Source organism: Triturus cristatus, chromosome 9, assembly GCF_964204655.1.
Source record: "Triturus cristatus chromosome 9, aTriCri1.1, whole genome shotgun sequence".
Classification (NCBI taxonomy): Eukaryota; Metazoa; Chordata; class Amphibia; order Caudata; family Salamandridae; genus Triturus; species Triturus cristatus.
In genome coordinates this window covers 377,620,466-377,639,680 of record NC_140592.1, presented here as the reverse complement: position 1 = coordinate 377,639,680, position 19,215 = coordinate 377,620,466, and the positions used below count along the sequence as shown (strand labels likewise).

Below are 19,215 nucleotides of genomic sequence, written 5' to 3'. Positions count from 1 at the left end.
GGACATGTGGCCCCCTTTCCAAGCTACTTTGGAAGACGTGGACCCCATCTCCCTGGGCGTTCTTTTATTATAAAGGGGAGGGGGGCACGCAGACTTTTTCCGAAGCCCCTAGGAGCCCCAAGGACCCCATCCCTGTGGCCATCTTTTATTATAAAGGGAAGAGGGGCTCGTATGCCCCGTTCCCATACTCCTATGGGCCCTGGTCTCACAATCCGCCGGGGGACTTAATTTTTTAAAAAGGGGGGCAGTGCACGGCCCCTCGAGCCTTTGGTGGCCCAGGGGACCCCCTCCCTCGGGCCTGTTCTGCTTTCAAGGGGTGCCTCGTGTGCCCTGTTTCCACCTGGGGCTCCCATCAAACACTATGTTAGGGGCCTCGATGGGGAGCACCAAGGCCCACAAGGCCCAAGCTGGCTCCTGAGTCAGCCCCACACTAGCCGCTGGTGCGAGCCGGCTCTCTGTCTTTGTCCCCCCCATGAGAGAAGCTGTTTTTAACTGCTCCTGCCAGGTGGGAGTAAAGTCGAGTTGCCTGCCGAGGAAAGTGCTGGAAGGGAACCACAGTGTCCAGGGGTGGGCTCCCCGGTACACTGTAGAGTATAATGCCCAGGGGGGATGGGGATCTCACGGTTGATATTGTCATGGGGAGAGAGGCATGCGGCCACCCTCCCCTTTTATTAGCATTTTTGCCTCGGGGGATGGGGTCCTGAGGCCCAAAAGAGGCTCTGGGGAGGGCCATGCACCCTTCCCCTTAAAACTTCAGTTTCAACCCTCCCCGAGCCACTGAGGGCCCAACTCTTGCCTCCTCCCAAATAATCAAAATAAAAAGAGCCCCGGTCCCAGAGTCCTATAATAGATGCCTGCAACATTTTTCTTCATGTTGCAGGCAGCAGATCAGAGCACTCCCTCCCTCTGGAGCTTGTCTCCTATAGGAGCGAATTGGCCCAAGGGTAAAAAACCCCCCTGGGCCAATCAGAACACTATATTTTTAAAATTGGGTATGAGGGACTCTTGCAAGAGTCCCACGGACCCACCTGTCCAGATTTACAGATATTTTTTAGACCAAATATCTCAAAAGCTGCAGAATGGATTTATCCCAAATCACAACAATCACACTTTCTGGACCAAGATATAGCTTCCTGACAAATTGGATGTAATTCCGTTCAACAGTTTTTGCATAACGCTTCCCAAATACGTCTATGGAAAATGTATGGGGATTTTGCGTTTTGGGACCCCCCCCTTTTTCTGGGCCCCACTTGACGGATCACCCTCAACCTTTCCATGCACAAACTAGGCAAAAAAAAGCATCTTTTGGGAAAGTTTCATGAAGGTTTGTCAAATGGCACCAAATTGGGGAACAACCTTTACAACGCAACTTTTACAACGCACTACCATTACAACGCATTTTTTACAACGCATAATCCATTACAACGCATGATATTACAACGTATGACACTACAACGCATTTTTAAAAACTACCTTTACAACGCATTCCATTACAACGCATACTACCATTACAACGCATACCATTACAACGCATAATATTACACTATACTATCCAACACTTACCCTACTGATGCACCCCCTGGAGTTAGAATAGTAATTTTTACCCCTATACTATCCAACACTTACCCTACTGATGCACCCCCTGGAGTTAGAATAGTAATTTTTACCCCTATACTATCCAACACTTACCCTACTGATGCACCCCCTGGAGTTAGAATAGTAATTTTTACCCCTATACTATCCAACACTTACCCTACTGATGCACCCCCTGGAGTTAGAATAGTAATTTTTACCCCTATACTATCCAACACTTACCCTACTGATGCACCCCCTGGAGTTAGAATAGTAATTTTTACCCCTATACTATCCAACACTTACCCTACGGATGCACCCCCTGGAGTTAGAATAGTAATTTTTACCCCTATACTATCCAACACTTACCCTACTGATGCACCCCCTGGAGTTAGAATAGTAATTTTTACCCCTATACTATCCAACACTTACCCTACTGATGCACCCCCTGGAGTTAAAATAGTAATTTTTACCCCTATACTATCCAACACTTACCCTACTGATGCACCCCCTGGAGTTAGAATAGTAATTTTTACCCCTATACTATCCAACACTTACCCTACTGATGCACCCCCTGGAGTTAGAATAGTAATTTTTACCCCTATACTATCCAACACTTACCCTACTGATGCACCCCCTGGAGTTAGAATAGTAATTTTTACCCCTATACTATCCAACACTTACCATACTGTTGCACCCCCTGGAGTTAGAATAGTAATTTTTACCCCTATACTATCCAACACTTACCCTACTGTTGCACCCCCTGGAGTTAGAATAGTAATTTTTACCCCTATACTATCCAACACTTTCCCTACTGTTGCACCCCCTGGAGTTAGAATAGTAATTTTTACCCCTACACTATCCAACACTTACCCTACTGTTGCACCCCCTGGAGTTAGAATAGTAATTTTTACCCCTACACTATCCAACACTTACCCTACTGTTGCACCCCCTGGAGTTAGAATAGTAATTTTTACCCCTACACTATCCAACATTTACCCTACTGTTGCACCCCCTGGAGTTAGAATAGTAATTTTTACCCCTATACTATCTAATACTTACCTTAAATGTAATTTAATATTATGCGTTGTAATGGTATGCGTTGTAAAGGTAGTATGCGTTGTAATGGTAGTGCGTTGTAAAGGTATTTTTTAAAAATGCGTTGTAGTGTCATGCGTTGTAATGTCATGCGTTGTAATGGATTATGCGTTGTAAAAAATGCGTTGTAAGTGCATGCGTTGTAATAGTGTGCGTTGTAACGTCATACATCCCACCAAATTTATTAGCAGAACAAAAAAGGCATTTTTTATGACCTAACTATAACCATAGAATATATATGAGTTTTGATGACAATGAGTTGAGATGTTTTGAAAATGGCTGGTAAAGTTTTGTTGAAATAAGTGGCGGCCCACAGAAGGGGCTGCAAGTGTTCTTTGTAGTTGGTGAATGGTGGGTGTGTCATACTCATATTGAAGGGTATCTGCACATCAGAGCACTTCCTAACCACATGAGCCATTGCTCACTTCTACTTGAGCGACTACCGTTTCCATTTGCAAATATAATGTAATGTAATAGAATAGAAATAAATTAGGAGTGGAACTAGACCTGAACTTCAGGGGCTGGGGGGGGCTAACAGGTCTACCAATGTGAAGGCAGGGCTAAGACCTCAAACAATGGGGCACAGCCATTCTTGGAGCCAGTACAAGAAAATAGAATGATACATTTTGCATATGAAACATATTGGTCAACCCGCATATGAGTCTGACAGGTTTTGGTGGATTTGAGAATGTTTATAGGCTACTGATACAAATCTTTAATAAGAGGAATAAGTTATTTAACAACCAAAAATCAGCTTCTCAGATTTCCATCCAAGGCAATTTGGAACCAGTTTTTGCAAAGTTATTTTTAAGATGACTACCCTTTCTTGCTAATTCTTCAAAACATTTCTTCTGTTAAATAACACACTCATGAAATCTTTTTAATTCCATCTTCAGAAAGACGATGAGGCCTGACTGCTAACTGCTAATAGGTGCATAAGCTTTATTGAAACCGCACACTTGCACAGGCATCAGAATATAGAGCTTAGTGGGTTAACACGCTTTTTTGGGATTTGTAACTGGCAAGTCTCAGGTTTGATTCCTAATGCATCTTCTGTTCCACCTCATATTGACTAATTGAGTGCCATTCCATTACCACCTGTTCATTACTCGACCAGCAATCTGCAATATTCTAAATCAAAACAGAATTGTTGTTGTTAGCAATACAGATTGAGTAGTTCTCATATGAGATGACTGAGCTACTTCCATGGAGGAAACCACCAGGACTAAAGAACTGGAAAAAAATGTAGTTTGCCTTGAAATACCTTTTCAACAAATAGCAGTCTAGCATGCAAAAGGCAGAAATATTCCTTCAAGCTCCATAGCACATTGAATGTGTGGCTGGTGTAAAAGATCCTGCAAAGAATCCACTCCATAGTGCCACTTAATAGCATATGCTGCAACAACCATTCTTTCAATTTTGTTCTGAAGCCCCAGCACATAGCGTGTGAAATCCAGTAAAATATCAATGTTGATTTTAAATACTACAGGGGCAAAGTGCATTATAAAATGCAACATTTGTTACTCATTTCTCCAAACTTCATTTGAAAAGAATGACTATATTCTCTACAATGGTTGTTCCTAAATGTCTATACTAATTATAGCAATTAACAGGGCCTGGGTAGTGGAAGGGACAACCTTTTATTGACCACAACATGGTAACTAGTTTGTCATTGTAACACTGGAATAAGTAGTGTACAAAGTAGTGTTTTCATTGTGCACTGCTTTTGCATTGGTAACCTATTATACCCATTATCAGAGTTATGATGTTTTTGACAGACACAGGCTTAGATTTCATAAGCATTTTTCTGCCGTATCATGCTAGTTTGAACAGGCAAAACACAGCGATGAAACGCCTACACAAGGGAAATGCTGGTGTACTTCCTCTGCATAAACAACATCATGAAGAAAACCACAATACATACATTAAAACCAATTCTATATCTGCCTTACAATGCACTATGAGAAACTGATCATATAGGTGTGAGCTTTAGGTAGTAGAGATATACCTGTGGTTAGACATAAATTATATGTTCAGGCTTCACATAGCTGAGCTGTCTCTCAGACTACCCGTATATCAGGCATCAGTCACCTAAGCTATCCCTCAGTTTACATGCTACATCTTCAAAGAACAAGAGCCACAACCTACTATTTCTGCTCTATTCCTTCTAAAAACATCCCCCAGTCCTGCGTTTAATGTCTGATGACACCCTCTAAATATATTGAAAATCTATACATGCAAGATATGAGCTGAGCTGAGTTGTTACTTATAAAATGCAGCAAACGCCGTAAGGCATCTTGGCGATAAACTAACAACATCAGAAAAGATACAAAGATAATCAATAGAATAGATTACTTTTAAGAGCCTTCCTAAACATAGAAGGGTCATCTATTTTGTGCAGGCTGATACTGAGTGCATTCCAAATAAAGGAAGCAACAAAAGAGAAGGAACATCCCCATCTACCCACCAGGGGGCCGATAGCGGGAGGGAAGAGCCAAAATGAAGGGATGACTTAAACTTAAAGGATCCTTCTAGAAACTGCCAACCAATGCAGGTTATGGCAAGCCTCGGAAATAATATTCATGACAAGTTATGCTGCAATATTCTAAAAGCCTTGAAGCTAGTAAATAGCTGACTTAGGAAGACCATCGTAGCAAGCACTAGTAGTTCACTCTAGAACTGATCATGATAGCAGCTTTAACAACACAAGCTTTCAGCAGCCCAGAATCACAGGAAGGTTTTTATTTAAGATCCATTCGATGACATTTTGTTCTTTATGTCTTTTAATGAAATTCAAGTGTTGTGAAGTACCTTCCTGTGTATTTGTAAATTGGTGCAATATGGTAACTCTGGGGCATATCAACAAGGGCTTTATCTCTGCTTTTTTGTCTTTAAAAGCCAAAAAAGCAGAGATAAAACTAGCACCCTATCAACAACAGGGTGCTAACATGCAAATTTGCATGTTAGCACCCTTTTACTCTACGCTTCCCCTTGCATCTCTAATGAGATGCAAAGGGGGCGTTCCAGAGTAAAATAATAGGAGAAATGTCGCTAAGCGACATTTCTCCTATTATCAAGAATATCGCTAACCCTGTTAGAGACAAAAAAAGCAGCGCTAACCGCGGTTAACGCTGCTTTTTTACGTCTGGTATTTTTCTGACTTAGCCACGATATCCTATGGAAGGAGGATACCATGGCTAAGTTTGTCTGTCCCTATCAACAAGCTAACGTGAGATTATCGCTGGGTTTCCAGCGATAATCTCACATTAGCCACTTAGCGTGAGGATTTTTATCGCTATTGAGATAAGCGTTGCTAATAGCACGCTATCTCAGCGATAAAAATCAACGCTAGCCGGCGATAATTATCCTAGCGCTAAGTGCGCTTAGCGATAATTATCGCCGGTTGTTGTTGATATGGCCCTATGTCTTTCATCCCTGTTGATCTATCCCCAGGCGCGTTAAATGACCCTCATTACAAATTGCACAGTACTGATGAGGTGCAAACTCCCTATCAGTAACTACCAGTACAATGAGGTAACAATCCACCAGTACTGCACGATTACGAGTTAAACTCAACGGGATGGGAAAGTACTGTTCCGTCCCAGATTTACTTGGTGGTGTTCCACATGGTATTCCTTTTTCTGTGGGGTTTAACGCTCACATTTACTACCTGCCTTAAGCAGGTGATGACAGTGTAAAAGGGTCCATGGTAAAAGTGTACAGGGGCTGTTGTAAGATTAGGGTCCAGTGAGAGTGAAGGAAGGAGTGGAGAATGTTAGCTGGAAGTGGGAGCAAATAATGCTCCACTGTGCATTCTCGGATATTTAGGTAGGGGTCATGAAAGTGGTTCAGGCTACAATGTAGCCTTTTCCCATAACAATAGATGGCTTTAGGATGACCTTAGTGGTTAGAGAGGGCGGGATCAATCGCGAAAACCCTTCCCAAACATTTTTTCAACCCCATTTCCACCCCCCCAAAAAAACAACTACCACTCCAGAATGAATAATGGGGACCTTCTGGTTCTTCTGACTGAAAGGGAGGAAAGAGGTCACCTATTCGGTGAAGCCAAGGGAGAGGCAGATAGCGAAAGAAGAAGCAAGGCTTCTCGCTATGGTGGCTGCTACCTGAAAGAAATATAAATGTAGGCAATTAGTTAATCAGTAAATCTAAAGGCTGCGTAGGAGTCCGTATTTGGCTTTAATTAATTTAGTAACTTGAGGCGTCATGATGACAAAGGTTTATTCATTTTGAGAGGTACTGTAATGGTGTTATTATCTGTGTTCAGGAGAACGCCCTATCAGTGGAAACATGTAAAAAAAGGTTTGCGCTCTACTTGTGTATTACTACAAATATATCTTTAACACATGCAGGGACTGATTTACTTATAATCTCTGCCTGGTAACAAAAGTGATGCCAACCTGCGCAAACTGCAGACTTGGCTGGCTATAACTTGGAGAAATGTTTTTATTTGTCCAAACATTTCCAACTTTGCATGTGTGGTGCACTGTACAGCAAACATGCAAAGTGGGAAAAGTGTTAAACCATGACTAAGCATAGTATTTTTTACTGCAAGAATACCCTTTCAGTACAAAACCTATGCTTGACAGCACACGCATGCCCTTGCTGTTTGATGCAGGAGGTTGCATTGGTGCATTACAGCCTAATGGGAGCCAGCACAGGCAGAAAAGAAAACAGCACCATTTGTTTTGTAGATATGGTGGTGTTCTGTTCTCTGTCTTCCATGCAACAGAGCAACTTTAGCTGCTGCACTGCAATGCGTTAAATGCTACCGTGCATATTTTGCACCACACTTTCTTATTCTGTGTGTAAATCTGTTTTAAAATATTTACAGTGCTTTCAGTCACAGACTTGGACCTCAAAGCACTATAAATACATGTTATGTTATATTGATTTGTATAGTGCAGTAATCGCCCAAGGAGATATCCAGGCACTTGGGCAGGTGTGTAGGTGTGCGGTCCCCAAGGTGTCTATGCGGAGAGACAGGTCTTCAGCTTCTTGCGTAACTCAAGAAGTGAGGAGGAGGCTCTGATGGGTTGAGGGAGTTGGTTCCATGTCCTGGCTGCGATGTAGGAGAATGAGTGACCTCCAATTTTGTTTTTGTGGATGCTGGGAATGTGTGCGAGTAAGTGTGAGGCAGAGCATAGGTATCTGGTGAGTTGATAAAAGTGTATGTATCTGCTCAGGTATTCTGGCCCTGTGGTGTGTAGGGCTTAATATGTATGTGTGTGAGAAGTTTGAATTGGCTTCGCTTGTTATTTGGGAGCCAGTAAAGTTTGTTACGGTGTGGTGTGGGTGCATTGTGGGAGGATTGAGTCTTGCAGTGGTGCTCTGAATGGTTTGGAATCTGTGTTGGAGTTGCAAAACCGGCCCCCACCAGTCAAAAAACTGCCCCCACCCTTCTGGCCCACTGGGAAAACGCCCAGTGCTTCCTACTGCCAGTCCAGGTTTGGAGATTCCAGCATAGAGAGTGTTGTAGTAGTCCAGCTTGCTGGTGATGAATGCTTGCGTGACGGTCCATCTGATGTTCTGAGGCAACCATTTGGAGACCTTTTGTAGCATACATAGGATGTGGAAGCAGGAGGTGCACACTGGGTTGACTTGAGCCGTCATGCTGAGCTTGTCACCTAGGATGATTCCTACATTTCTTGCATAGTCTGAGGGTGTGGCTGTTGGTGCTAGCTCTGACGGCCACCGGGTGGAGTCCCATGGGGAGGTCTTGTTGCCAAAGACCAGTGCTTCCATCTTGTCAGAGTTAAGCTGCAGGCCGTTGGTTCGTATCCAGTCTGCTACCATGGTCATGCAGTTGGTGAGGTTGGTCCTGATGATGGTTGTCTTGTCCGTCAGGGAGAGGATGAGTTGGATGTCATCGATGAAGGAGATGACGGTGATGTCCTGTGATCGGATGATGTTGGTGTCAGTACATGTTGAAATGGTAGGGCTGAGGGACGATCCCTGTGTGAACTCACATATCGATCTTTAAGAGCATTGCTCTGGCTTAATGGTCTAAGTCACTGTTATTGGTCTCTCTTGCTCTCTCTCTATGACCTAGCACAGGGAAGCTCTTGCTGGAGCAGCTGTTGCACTATATATGACAGTTCATTCATTCAATCTCTTGGTCTCTGATGTGAAGAGTGTCAGTCTCACCCTTTGGGTACTTCCTGTGAGTAAGGAACAGATCCATCTGAAAGCAGATCCTTCCATGCCAATTTAATGGAGTCTTCTGATCAGCACCGGACTGGCCGTAGCGGGCACCGGGCAATCCCCTGGTGTGCTGCATGGGTTGGGGGCGATTTTGGGCCCCTGGGGCCCGTGTTTGTTACAGGGTCGTTTATGCAGCATAACTGCAAAATCGGCCCTGTAACAAAATTGGCTGAAAACCGGCCCTGGCAAAGAGCTCGGCCGCACCCCCAACCCCCCGGGGGTCCGGCCGAGCACTTTGTCAGGGCGGGTTTTGGTTCCCAGTCCGGCCCTGCTTCTGATGAGGGTGTTATGGGAGACAGTGTCGAAGGCCACAGAGAGGTTGAGCATGATGAGGATCGTGTTTCACCTCAGCCCAGGAAGTTTCGAATGTCCTTGGGGGCCGGAGTAAGTGATGTTTTGGTGCTGTGGTTCTTTCTGAATCCTGATTGAGTGTTGTCTAGAAGATGGTGAAGTTCGAGGTGGGTTGTGAGTTGCTTGTTGATGGCCTTCTTAATCACGTTGGCTAAATAGGGGATTTGGGAGATGAGTCAGAAGTTGCTCAGTTGATTCAGATCAGCTGTGGGCTTCTTGTGGAGGGTGTTGATTTCTGCAAGTTTCCATTCATCCGGAAAAGTGGCAGACATGATGGAGGTATTGATGTGGGTCAGGTTGGTGCTGATGGTGATGTTCCAGGTTGTAAATGTAGTGGGGGCATGGGTTCGCTGGGCTCCCTGAGTGGATGGTCCGGATGATTGTCGCTGTGTCGTTTCTAGTGAGGGTTGTCCGTCCAGTCAGGTGGCTGTCTTGGTTGGTGGTGGGTAGGTTAGCAATGAGTTCTCTGGGGTTGGGTTGGTTTGCGGAGTTGCTGTAGATGTTTGCGATTTTGCTGTACATTTTTGCGATTTTGCTGTAGTTGTTTGCGATTTTGCTGTGAAAGGTGTTAGATAGGTTGTCACAGAGGTGTTGTGAGGTACTGATGTTATTGACAGTGGCTAAGGATGAGGTGAAATCCTTAACGATTGAGAAAATCTCCTTGCATCTGTCGGAGCTTCCTTCGATGCAGTTCACTAGTGATTTGTTCTTGGTGTCTCATATTTGCGGGTGATAGTGTCTGAGTGCAGGCTTGTAGGCAGTTCTGTCTGTGGTGTTGTGGTTTTCTCTCCATTTCTTTTCTTGCTGTTTACAGCGTCATTTGCTGTCTCTGAGGTCTTTTGTGTGCCAGCTGGTTGCTTGTTTGTTGTGATATGCTTGTTACATTTAATGGGTGCAAGTGAGTCTGCACAGTTCTTGACCCAGTGTTGATGTCCTTGTTGAGGTTGTCTTTGGGGCTAGGTTGATCAGTGCTGAGAGCACTGAGCCAGTCGTCTTCTGTGATTTTGGTGCAGCTGCGAATTGGAATGCCTAACCTGGGCAGGGTGTTGACTTGAGGTGTGATGATTGGAAAGTGGATGATCGAGTTGTGGATCCATGTGAGTGGTGTGGTTGAGTTGTATTTGATGCTGTCATTTGTAGTGAATATGGAGTCCAGTATATGTCCTGTGGTGTGTGTTGGTTCTGGGACGAGTTGGGCGAGTCTGATGTTGCTCAAGCTTTTGAGGAGTGCTGTGGAGCAGGGGTCATTTTGGTCTTCCAGGTGAAAGTAGGGGTCACTGAGTAGAATGTAGGCTCTGGGGTCAATGATGAGTGGAGCAACAAAGTTGGTGATGAGTTTGATAAAGGTGGCTCGTTGTCTGGGTGGTCAGTAGGCAAGTGATTTTTTCAGGGTGACATTTTCAGAGATTCTCAGCTTGAAGTGAAGGTATTTTTTATCAATGAAGTGGCGTTCTCTGTGGATGTCGTGCATTTGATGGTGGATTCCTTGTAGATGACAGCCAGTTCTCTTCCTGGCTTGGGTAGGTTGTCCTGTTGATCAATTGTGTAGCCTTCTGGGATTGCTGTGGCGATGTCGAGAGCCAATGAGGGGTTGAGTCAGATCTCTGTGATGAAGAAGATGTCAGGAGCGTCACTACTCAGCAAGCCCCATATTTCGGTTGTGTGTTTGCTGGGTCATCGTATGCATGCGAGTGGGTCTTGACGTGTGGGTTTGCTGTAGCCTGAGTTGTAGGGTGAGGATGTAGGCATTGTTTGTGCTTGTGTGTTGAGAAGGGGTGTTGAGTGCGTTGTTAGTGTCTGTTTGGGGGTGGGGTTGAGTGGCTGTTGGAAAACTAGCAATGGATGTAGGTGAAAGTTCCTACCGTGGTGTGAGGCGTGGCACAACAGCATTTGGGGGAATTGCTTATGGGGTACAGCGTCCTAAGGAGTGCTGCAGAGTTTTTTTGGGTGGTGAATGGACCAGGGCTTCTGGTGCTGCTTGCGGGCCAGGCTTGGATGGGCATTGAGGGGCTCGCCTTTGGCGCGCCTTAGGTGCACCAGTGACGTGACTGCTGCGTGTTTCCGCTGCACGTCCATGTTGCAGCTGTCAATAAGTAGGTCCTGCGAGGAGAGAGGAGTGCAGGGTATTGTGATGTAATTTCCTGTGCTAATGGGTGATTGGAAATGAAGTTCTCTTGCTTGGCTTCTTCTCTTAAAGACGGTTTTGGTGGGAAAACCAGTAAGGCCACTTGCTGTCCAGGTGGATGATTGGAAATTCAGTGATGTCACTTCCTGTGTAGGTGGATAATGGGAGATCCCGTGATGTCACTTCCTGTGCTGATGGGGGAAAACTCACGGCAATAGTCTACCACTACGCCATCCAGGATTCATTTGTGTGACTGGTCTCTCTCTCTCTCTCTCACACACACACACGCGCTCATGCACACACACACGCACATATGCGTGCACACACACACAACAATAACCAACTGAGCTTTCACAAACAACATAAAAGAAGATATTTTCCACCGATTATTTTAACTTTTTTTTTCATTTAAGCTGTGTGCGTTTATTTTATATTTACCTGAAGGTGAAAGAGTGAAAGACAGCAAAAAAGTTGCAGAATATTTTGTTCTTTTTTAGCCACATCACCTACATTGTATTCAGGATCAGAGTTCGAGTATTTTTTTATGCACCTCAACTGCTGGATAATCTAGGAAACACTTTGTTCTCCACCAGAGCCCAGTTTTCATTAGCTGAAGAATAGTGTGCGTCTTGGAAGCTACTGGCTAAGATACACAACAGTTAAAGCCCTTTCAGCCCAATGGGTGTTTCATAATGCAGATACAATTTTCAAATTTTAAAATGATAAATTCATATAAGCTCTTGATAGAGGAACATAATGCCATGTGCCTTGCTCTTTCTTCTTGCTAGCCCCTACACCCTTTCAGTCCAGCAAAAACAAAGAGATTTAATACCATTTTCACAAGATTGTAGGCATGGCATGCAAACATAAGGGAATCCGGAGCAGCTGCAAATGTAATTGCATTGGACCTTGTTTTGATCAGACTCCTCTCTGACATACTTCAGTCAGACATACATAAGTCTCACGTACGTCAATCTCATGGATAAAACCAGGCAGGAATGCAGTGGTGGAACACCTTTCTCTTGGTGGTCAAGTCCTTAAATTGCCTTTGCTTTCTCAGGTATGTTTCTTAATAATTCCATACGTGTCCCCACTGATGATGTCATGCTGTTCCATATTTTCAGCATTCACATTCTTCGACCCAAACGACCCTGCCTGCCAAGAAATTTTGTATGACCCCAAGACCACGGTCCCAGAGCTCTTCGCCATCATCCGCCAATGGGTCCCGCAAGTGCAGCATAAAATCGATATCATTGGAAATGAAGTGAGTGGAAAGGCTGCTCTTTCTTGAAAATTCGTCATGATGTTTTTTTTTGTTTTATGAAATGTTCCTTGATCAGTCTACAACAAAGGCAAAGTGCTCTACAATGTGTTGAATAAGAATCAGTCCATGACGTCTGTTGGATTGTACTAGGGATTATCAGATCCCAAATATTGACAGGACAGAATATGTTACCACAATATCATGGGACCAAGTGGCATATTTACAAGGGGATATCGTCACCAGAATGTCACTTTTAGCGACGTTCTGATGGTGATATCCCCTTCTCCCTATTTACAAAGGGGCTTAATGCCGCCTTGTAAATAAGGCCTCTTGCCCATTGCTTTTTGACGCTGCCCCCTGTTTACAAGGCTGGGCCAGCACTAAAAACTAAGACCAGGGAATACCTGGTCTTAGACTGGCGATACGAGGAGAAATTATTGCTTTATCCTCGTTTTTTGCTTTTTCCAAATGTGCTACATTCTGCGGCACACATAGAAAAGCAAATCGCCTTTCAAGATTGTTTATGTGCAGAAAGGTGTGCTTTCCTCCACATAAACAATCACCCCTGCAGCGTAGGAACCCTTGCAACATGGTGCAAGGGTGTCTGCGCTGGCGCGAGGCAGCTTTATTAGCAGCAGCGATACGGGAAACACAGGGGTGTGCCATATTTTTGTGTAAATAGGGCCCATCCTTCTGTTTTAAAAATGTGAAGGTGCAGCGTTACCCATTTTGGTGAAACACCGCGCTTCCGAGATTTTGCTGTAAATATCCCCCCAATTATTATTATTATTATTATTAAAACATTTTATAGAGCGCGTAGTCACCCTGAGGTATCCCAGCGCTAGAGATCCCTACCTCTGTGGGTTGGGCGGCTGAGAGGGGGGGACGGCAGGTATCAGAAGGAGGAAAATTAAAATTAAGGGAACAGGTGAGCTTTGAGCCGTTTCCTGAAACGTAGGTAGTTGGGTTCTTTTCTCAGGTCTCGGGGGAGAGCGTTCCAGAGGCGAGCAGTGTGGACCAAGAAGCGTCTTCCACCCGAGCGGGCTTTCTTGAATCTAGGCATGATGATAAGGGACTCCTTATCCGATCGAAGGGATCTTGGTGCTTTGTAAGATTTTATGAATTTTCTAAGAATCGGAGGGCCTTGATTCTGCAGTAGCTTATGCGCCAGGCATAGGACTTTGAAAATCACTCGTTCCCTCACTGGGAGCCAGTGAAGGAGCTTCAGGGCAGGTTTGGCTGAAGCTCTGGCCGGGGTGTTAGTGAGGATCCGGGCCGCCGCATTTTGGATTTTCTGAAGTTTATTTAGAGTTGCTTCAGGTGTACCCAGGTAGATTGCGTTACTATAGTCGAGCCTAGAGAGTATGAGGTCTTGGATGAGAAGTCTTTGGGATGTGGGTGGAAGTAGGGGCAGGATCTTTCTCATAGATTTCAGTAGTCCGAAGCAGGTACCGGCTACTTTTTTGGCCTGCGTGGTGAACGAGAGATCAGCTTCGATCCATACTCCCAGGCTTTTTACTTCCTGTTTTGGGTCTGGGGGGGGACCCAGACAGGGTTATGTTATGTTATGTTAAGTTGATTTATTATGCGCACAGCTACTCCAGCCAAGGAGCGTCCCGGCGCAAAGACAAGGAGGAACACAACACAGCAAAACAAAGACGCCCAAGATAGACAGCTAAAACAAAAAAGTCTTAATCGCTCTACGGAAAGAAAGCAGATCGTCTAACTGTCGGATTTCAACTGGGAGGGTGTTCCAAATTAGAGCAGCTTTCACGCTGAAGGAACGACCCCCCATCCGACAGAGTCTAAATCTGGGGACCACAACAAGGGCCTGGCCCTGAGATCGGAGGCTACGAGTGGGAACATAGAAGGAGATAAGATTGGACAAGATTTCAGGGCCAATACCTCTTAGTATCTTAAAAGCCAAGCAGAGGACCTTGAAAAGAATACGCTTCCTTACAGGGAGCCAATGCAAGGAACGAAGGACATTCGCCACCGGGCAAAATCTGGGCAGGCCGACAATGGCTCTAGCCGCAGCATTTTGAACCCGCTGTAGGCGAGTTAACTCAGCCTGATTCGCCCCAACCAGAAGAGAGCTAGCGTAGTCCAGGCGAGAGATGATAGTAGCCTGGACTACAAGCTGTCTGGTAGGGGCATCAAAGTATTTGAGGACTGGTCTAAGACCTCTTAATAGGCCAAAACAACAGGCTGCCGTTTTTTTAGTATGTCCTGTGAAAGTAAGGCCAGCGTCCAACCAGACCCCCAGATTTTTCACCTCCGACACAGGGGTCGGAGTGGGGCCCAGCTCAGAATGCCACCACTGATCACCCCAAAGCTCCACTCCCTTCCCAACAACCATCACCTCTGTTTTTGTGGCATTAAGCTGGAGACAGTTTTCTGTCAACCAGCAAGCCACCGCCTTCAGTCCGGACTGAAACCTAGGGGCGTCTAGCTGGACATCTCCGCTAAGAGTAACCGCCAGCTGAGTGTCATCGGCATATGAGACCAAAGTAAGGCCCCACTGCCTCGCGACATCAGCCAGCGGTCTCACGTAAAGGTTGAACAACGTGGGACTTAGCGAAGACCCTTGCGGAACCCCCATGGCCAGAGGCTGAAAACTGGACGAGAAGGGAGGAATGGCCACACAGAAGGAACGATTGTCCAGGAAGGAGCGGAACCACTGCAACGCCAGACCCCGGACACCAATCTCCTCTAGCCGATGCAGGAGGATGCCATGAGATACAGTGTCGAAGGCGGCGCTAAGATCTAACAATATCAGCGCCGCCGTCTGACCCGCATCCAACCTAGCACGCAGATGTTCCACCATTGTGAGGAGAGCGGTCTCCGTGCTGTGACCAGCACGAAAACCGTTCTGTGTGGGATCAAGGGCATTGGTCCGGGCTAGATGTTCCGACAGGGCCAGATTGACATGGGCCTCTGTCAACTTTGCCGGCCACGGTAGCAGCGAGATGGGGCGAAAACTTTCAGGCTTAGACGGGTCTAGGGAGGGTTTTTTAATAATCGGAGACACTACCGCCTGCTTCCATTTAGTTGGAACTACCCCCGACTCCAGGGAGAGGTTGACAAGGGAGCGCACCGCAGGGCGCCCCAGAAAGGTCTGGTCTCGAAAGAGAGCAGGCTTTACCGGATCAGATGGAGATCCTGATTTAACTTGCAAAGCAAGTTTGTCAAACCCATCAGAGGTGAGGGGGGGAAATGAGGGCAGGGTGAACTGACGTAATGTCTCGATGGAAATTTCCAGCGGAGCCCCAATACTAGGGAAGGTCCGATAGATTGCTTGGACCTTTCCCAGAAAATAAGAGGCTAGGGCTTCACAATGGGAGACCGAGCTCTCGGCTAAAGGGATAGTTTGTTTGGCCATAAGATCTTTAACTGCTTTGAAGATGGCCTTCGACGGGTTGGTGCTGTTCCGAAATTCTTCAGCATAGAAGGCCGCACGAGCCCGACATATGGCCCGGTGATAGAGCTTAACCGAAGCAGCATATGCGGCTTTTAAGACAGCCCCATAGGTCTTCCGCCATGCCCTCTCCGCCCGTCTACAGGCCCCCTTCAAAGCGCGTAAGGCCCCGCCATACCAGGGACTAGACTCACGGGGGTTGATTTTAATTGATACAATAGGTATCAGAGCGTCCAGCGCCCTAGTAAGCCAAGAGCAAAAGAGATCGTACCCTTCATCCACATTGTCCGATGTGCCCAAGGGTTCCACCAACAGAAAATGGTGAAAGTCTTCCAGCCTGAGTTTGTTCCAAGATCTCCTAAGTACCCGTCTGGCTGAAGAAATGGGAAAGGTCACTGATACGGGACACTGAATAGACACCAGAAAATGGTCAGACCATTCTACTGGTGTAACTGCATTAACTTTGGCCTCAGTCAAGTTGGTAAAGAAAGGGTCCAAAGTATGTCCCCCGATATGCGTAGGCTGTGAGACCAGCTGGAATAGTTGAAAAGCCTCTAGATCCAAAGAGATGGCACGAGCTGTCAAACTGGACAGTGTGTCGAAGTGCAGATTTAAATCGCCCAGTATAGAAAAATTGGCGCAGTCAGTGGTCAGAGTGCCGACAGTATCCACAAAAGCATTTCTAAACGACACATCACTGCCAGGCGGACGATATACCACCATCCCAGACAGTGTAAACTCAGGGTTGACAGAAACTTTGAACGAGGCACTTTCACAGCCAGCGATCTTAATGCTATTCCACACACAGGGAAAACAAGACCTAACTATCAGCGCTATTCCCCCTTCTCTAGAAGCTCTATTCAAGGTGCACATCGAATAGCCAGAGGGGCATGCCAGATTGAGAATGGCAGTATCAGCTTCCTGAAGCCATGTTTCAGTTAAAGCCATAATGTCCGGAGCTTCACCCTCAATGAGATCATACAGATTTTGTTGATGTTTCAGGATCGACCTCACATTCAAGTTCATAATCCGCAAAGCGGGAGAAGACACCCTGCTACGTTGGACAACCGAGTGAAATTTCCGAAGAAGCGGCTTTGGGGGGCCAAGTATCAGGCCGTTACATGGGCAATGGTATGGGCCACGGAGAGGATGGATAGGCGGGTGCGCACAGCAGCGACTCACCTGATTGATAAACATCAAACTTTCCCTGGTGTATGTCAGCATGGCAGCAGACACGATGTTCAACTCTCACGCACCCGAGCCAGAGTCCGCCACGACCCGCACGGCCTTAGCGCAGACGGGCGCAGACGGGCGCAGACGGGTGCAGACGGGCAGGACTCTGGCACGACTCCGGCCACGCGAGGACACGCCCGCTGCGCGATCCCGCTGCGCTAGGGGAGGAGCATTAAATGCACGTTCCCCCGCTGGCGCATGCGCAGTAAGCGCTGTCAGCCCGATCCTCACACCCCAACCCAAGATGTCTGCCACCCCGGAACCAGCCCGCCAAACGGCGGTGAGGGGCACGAATTACAGTGCAAGTGAGGGGGAAATGAAGCGCAAGTCCGAAAACCTAAAAGAAAAAATAATCAGGTGAAATTTTAAAATTTGCGCGGCAGCGCCGTAACGCTCCTGCTGCAAACGCTCCTTGTCAGGGGGGAGGGAAGGCGGGGACTCGCCTTAAATGCACGTTCCCCCGCTGGCGCATGCGCAGTAAGCGCTGTCAGCCCGATCCTCACACCCCAACCCAAGATGTCTGCCACCCCGGAACCAGCCCGGCAAACGGTGGTGAGGGGCACGAATTACGGTGCAAGTGAGGGGGAAATGAAGCGCAAGTCCGAAAACCTAAAAGAAAAAATAATCAGGTGAAATTTTAAAATTTGCGCGGCAGCGCCGTAACGCTCCTGCTGCAAACGCTCCTTGTCAGGGGTGGCCAGATGTTCAAGGGAAAAGTAAGACCTTTCGGACCCAGAAGGAGGATGTCCGTCTTTGATCCATTCAGCTTTAAAGCTGAGTTGTTCATCCACCCTTGTATCTGCGTCAAGCAGTTGAATAAATCCGCAGGTTGTTGACTGGGGTGGGATAGGGAGACGACTAATTGTGTGTCGTCCGCATAGCTGACGATGCTCACTCCGAACGGGGTGACAACCTCCTCCAATGGGGCCATGTATATGTTAAACAGTGTGGGGCTCAGGGAGGAGCCCTGAGGCACCCCACATTGGAGGGGAATTTCGGAGGAGCAGGTGTTATTCTCCCAGATCTGAAAGGAACGTTGGGCCAGAAAGGAGGAAAGCCAGGATAGAGCAGTACCTTCTACTCCTACCTTCTTGAGCCGTTTGATCAGGAGTTGGTGGTTGACGGTGTCGAAGGCCGCGCTCAAGTCGAGGAGGATCACTGCCACTGATCCTCCTTCGTCTAAGAGTGCTCTGGCCTCCTCCACCGCCGCCAGGAGGGCGATGTCAGTGCCCTGTCCTGGGCGAAAACCTGTCTGCGAGTTTTTTAGCAGATTATTAGATTCAAGAAACTGGGAAAGTTTCTTATTCACCAGTTTCTCGGCGATCTTGCTACTCCCAGGGAGGAGGGATATTGGTCTATAATTAGCTAATTCCGCTGGATCAAAGGAGGGTTTCTTTAAGAGCGCTTTAACAACTGCCGCTTTCCAACTAAGGGGGACGGTTCCCTGTTGAAAAGACGCGTTAATCAGATGGGTGAGGGGGGGGATAATGATGGGAGCTACTTCCTTGAGGATCCGTAGCGGTGCGGGGTCCCTAGGAGATCCGCTTTTGATAGTTTTTATCGTGTTCTCGACTTCTTCGATTATCAAAGGTATATGCACAGAGGGAGGTAACGATTTACTATCGTTATCTCCACGTCTTCGTACCTTGAAGATAGATATATCACCAAGGTGGAGTTAGGTGTAGAAGAAGTATTGAAACAAACCTGCCAATATTTTATCCCTCGTTATTGTAGTAACGATATTCTGTCCCGTCGAGATTTGAGATTTAATATTTCCAGACTGCACCATCTCATGCCTGAACGTTTTTTCTCTCTTGTGTTTCTGAACTCTGAGAAGATGGAAAATAACATATCACAAATGTGATGGTTTAGAGAACTTTGGAGACAAGACCAAGATCTCTCTATGTTTGATATGCTAGTTGGCGCGTACAC

The 19,215-nt window shown here is 46.4% G+C and overlaps 1 protein-coding gene across 1 annotated transcript in view; it reads left to right on the top strand.

Annotated features, from left to right (window-relative positions):
* The window catches only part of CLIP3 (CAP-Gly domain containing linker protein 3), a 193,269-nt gene that overhangs the window by 85,133 nt on the left and 88,921 nt on the right, over positions 1-19,215 (top strand). The window contains exon 3 of the mRNA XM_085625217.1: positions 12,493-12,632. Within this exon, the coding sequence (XP_085481343.1) occupies positions 12,493-12,632 (140 nt within the window). The remainder of the gene's footprint in view (positions 1-12,492; positions 12,633-19,215) is intronic.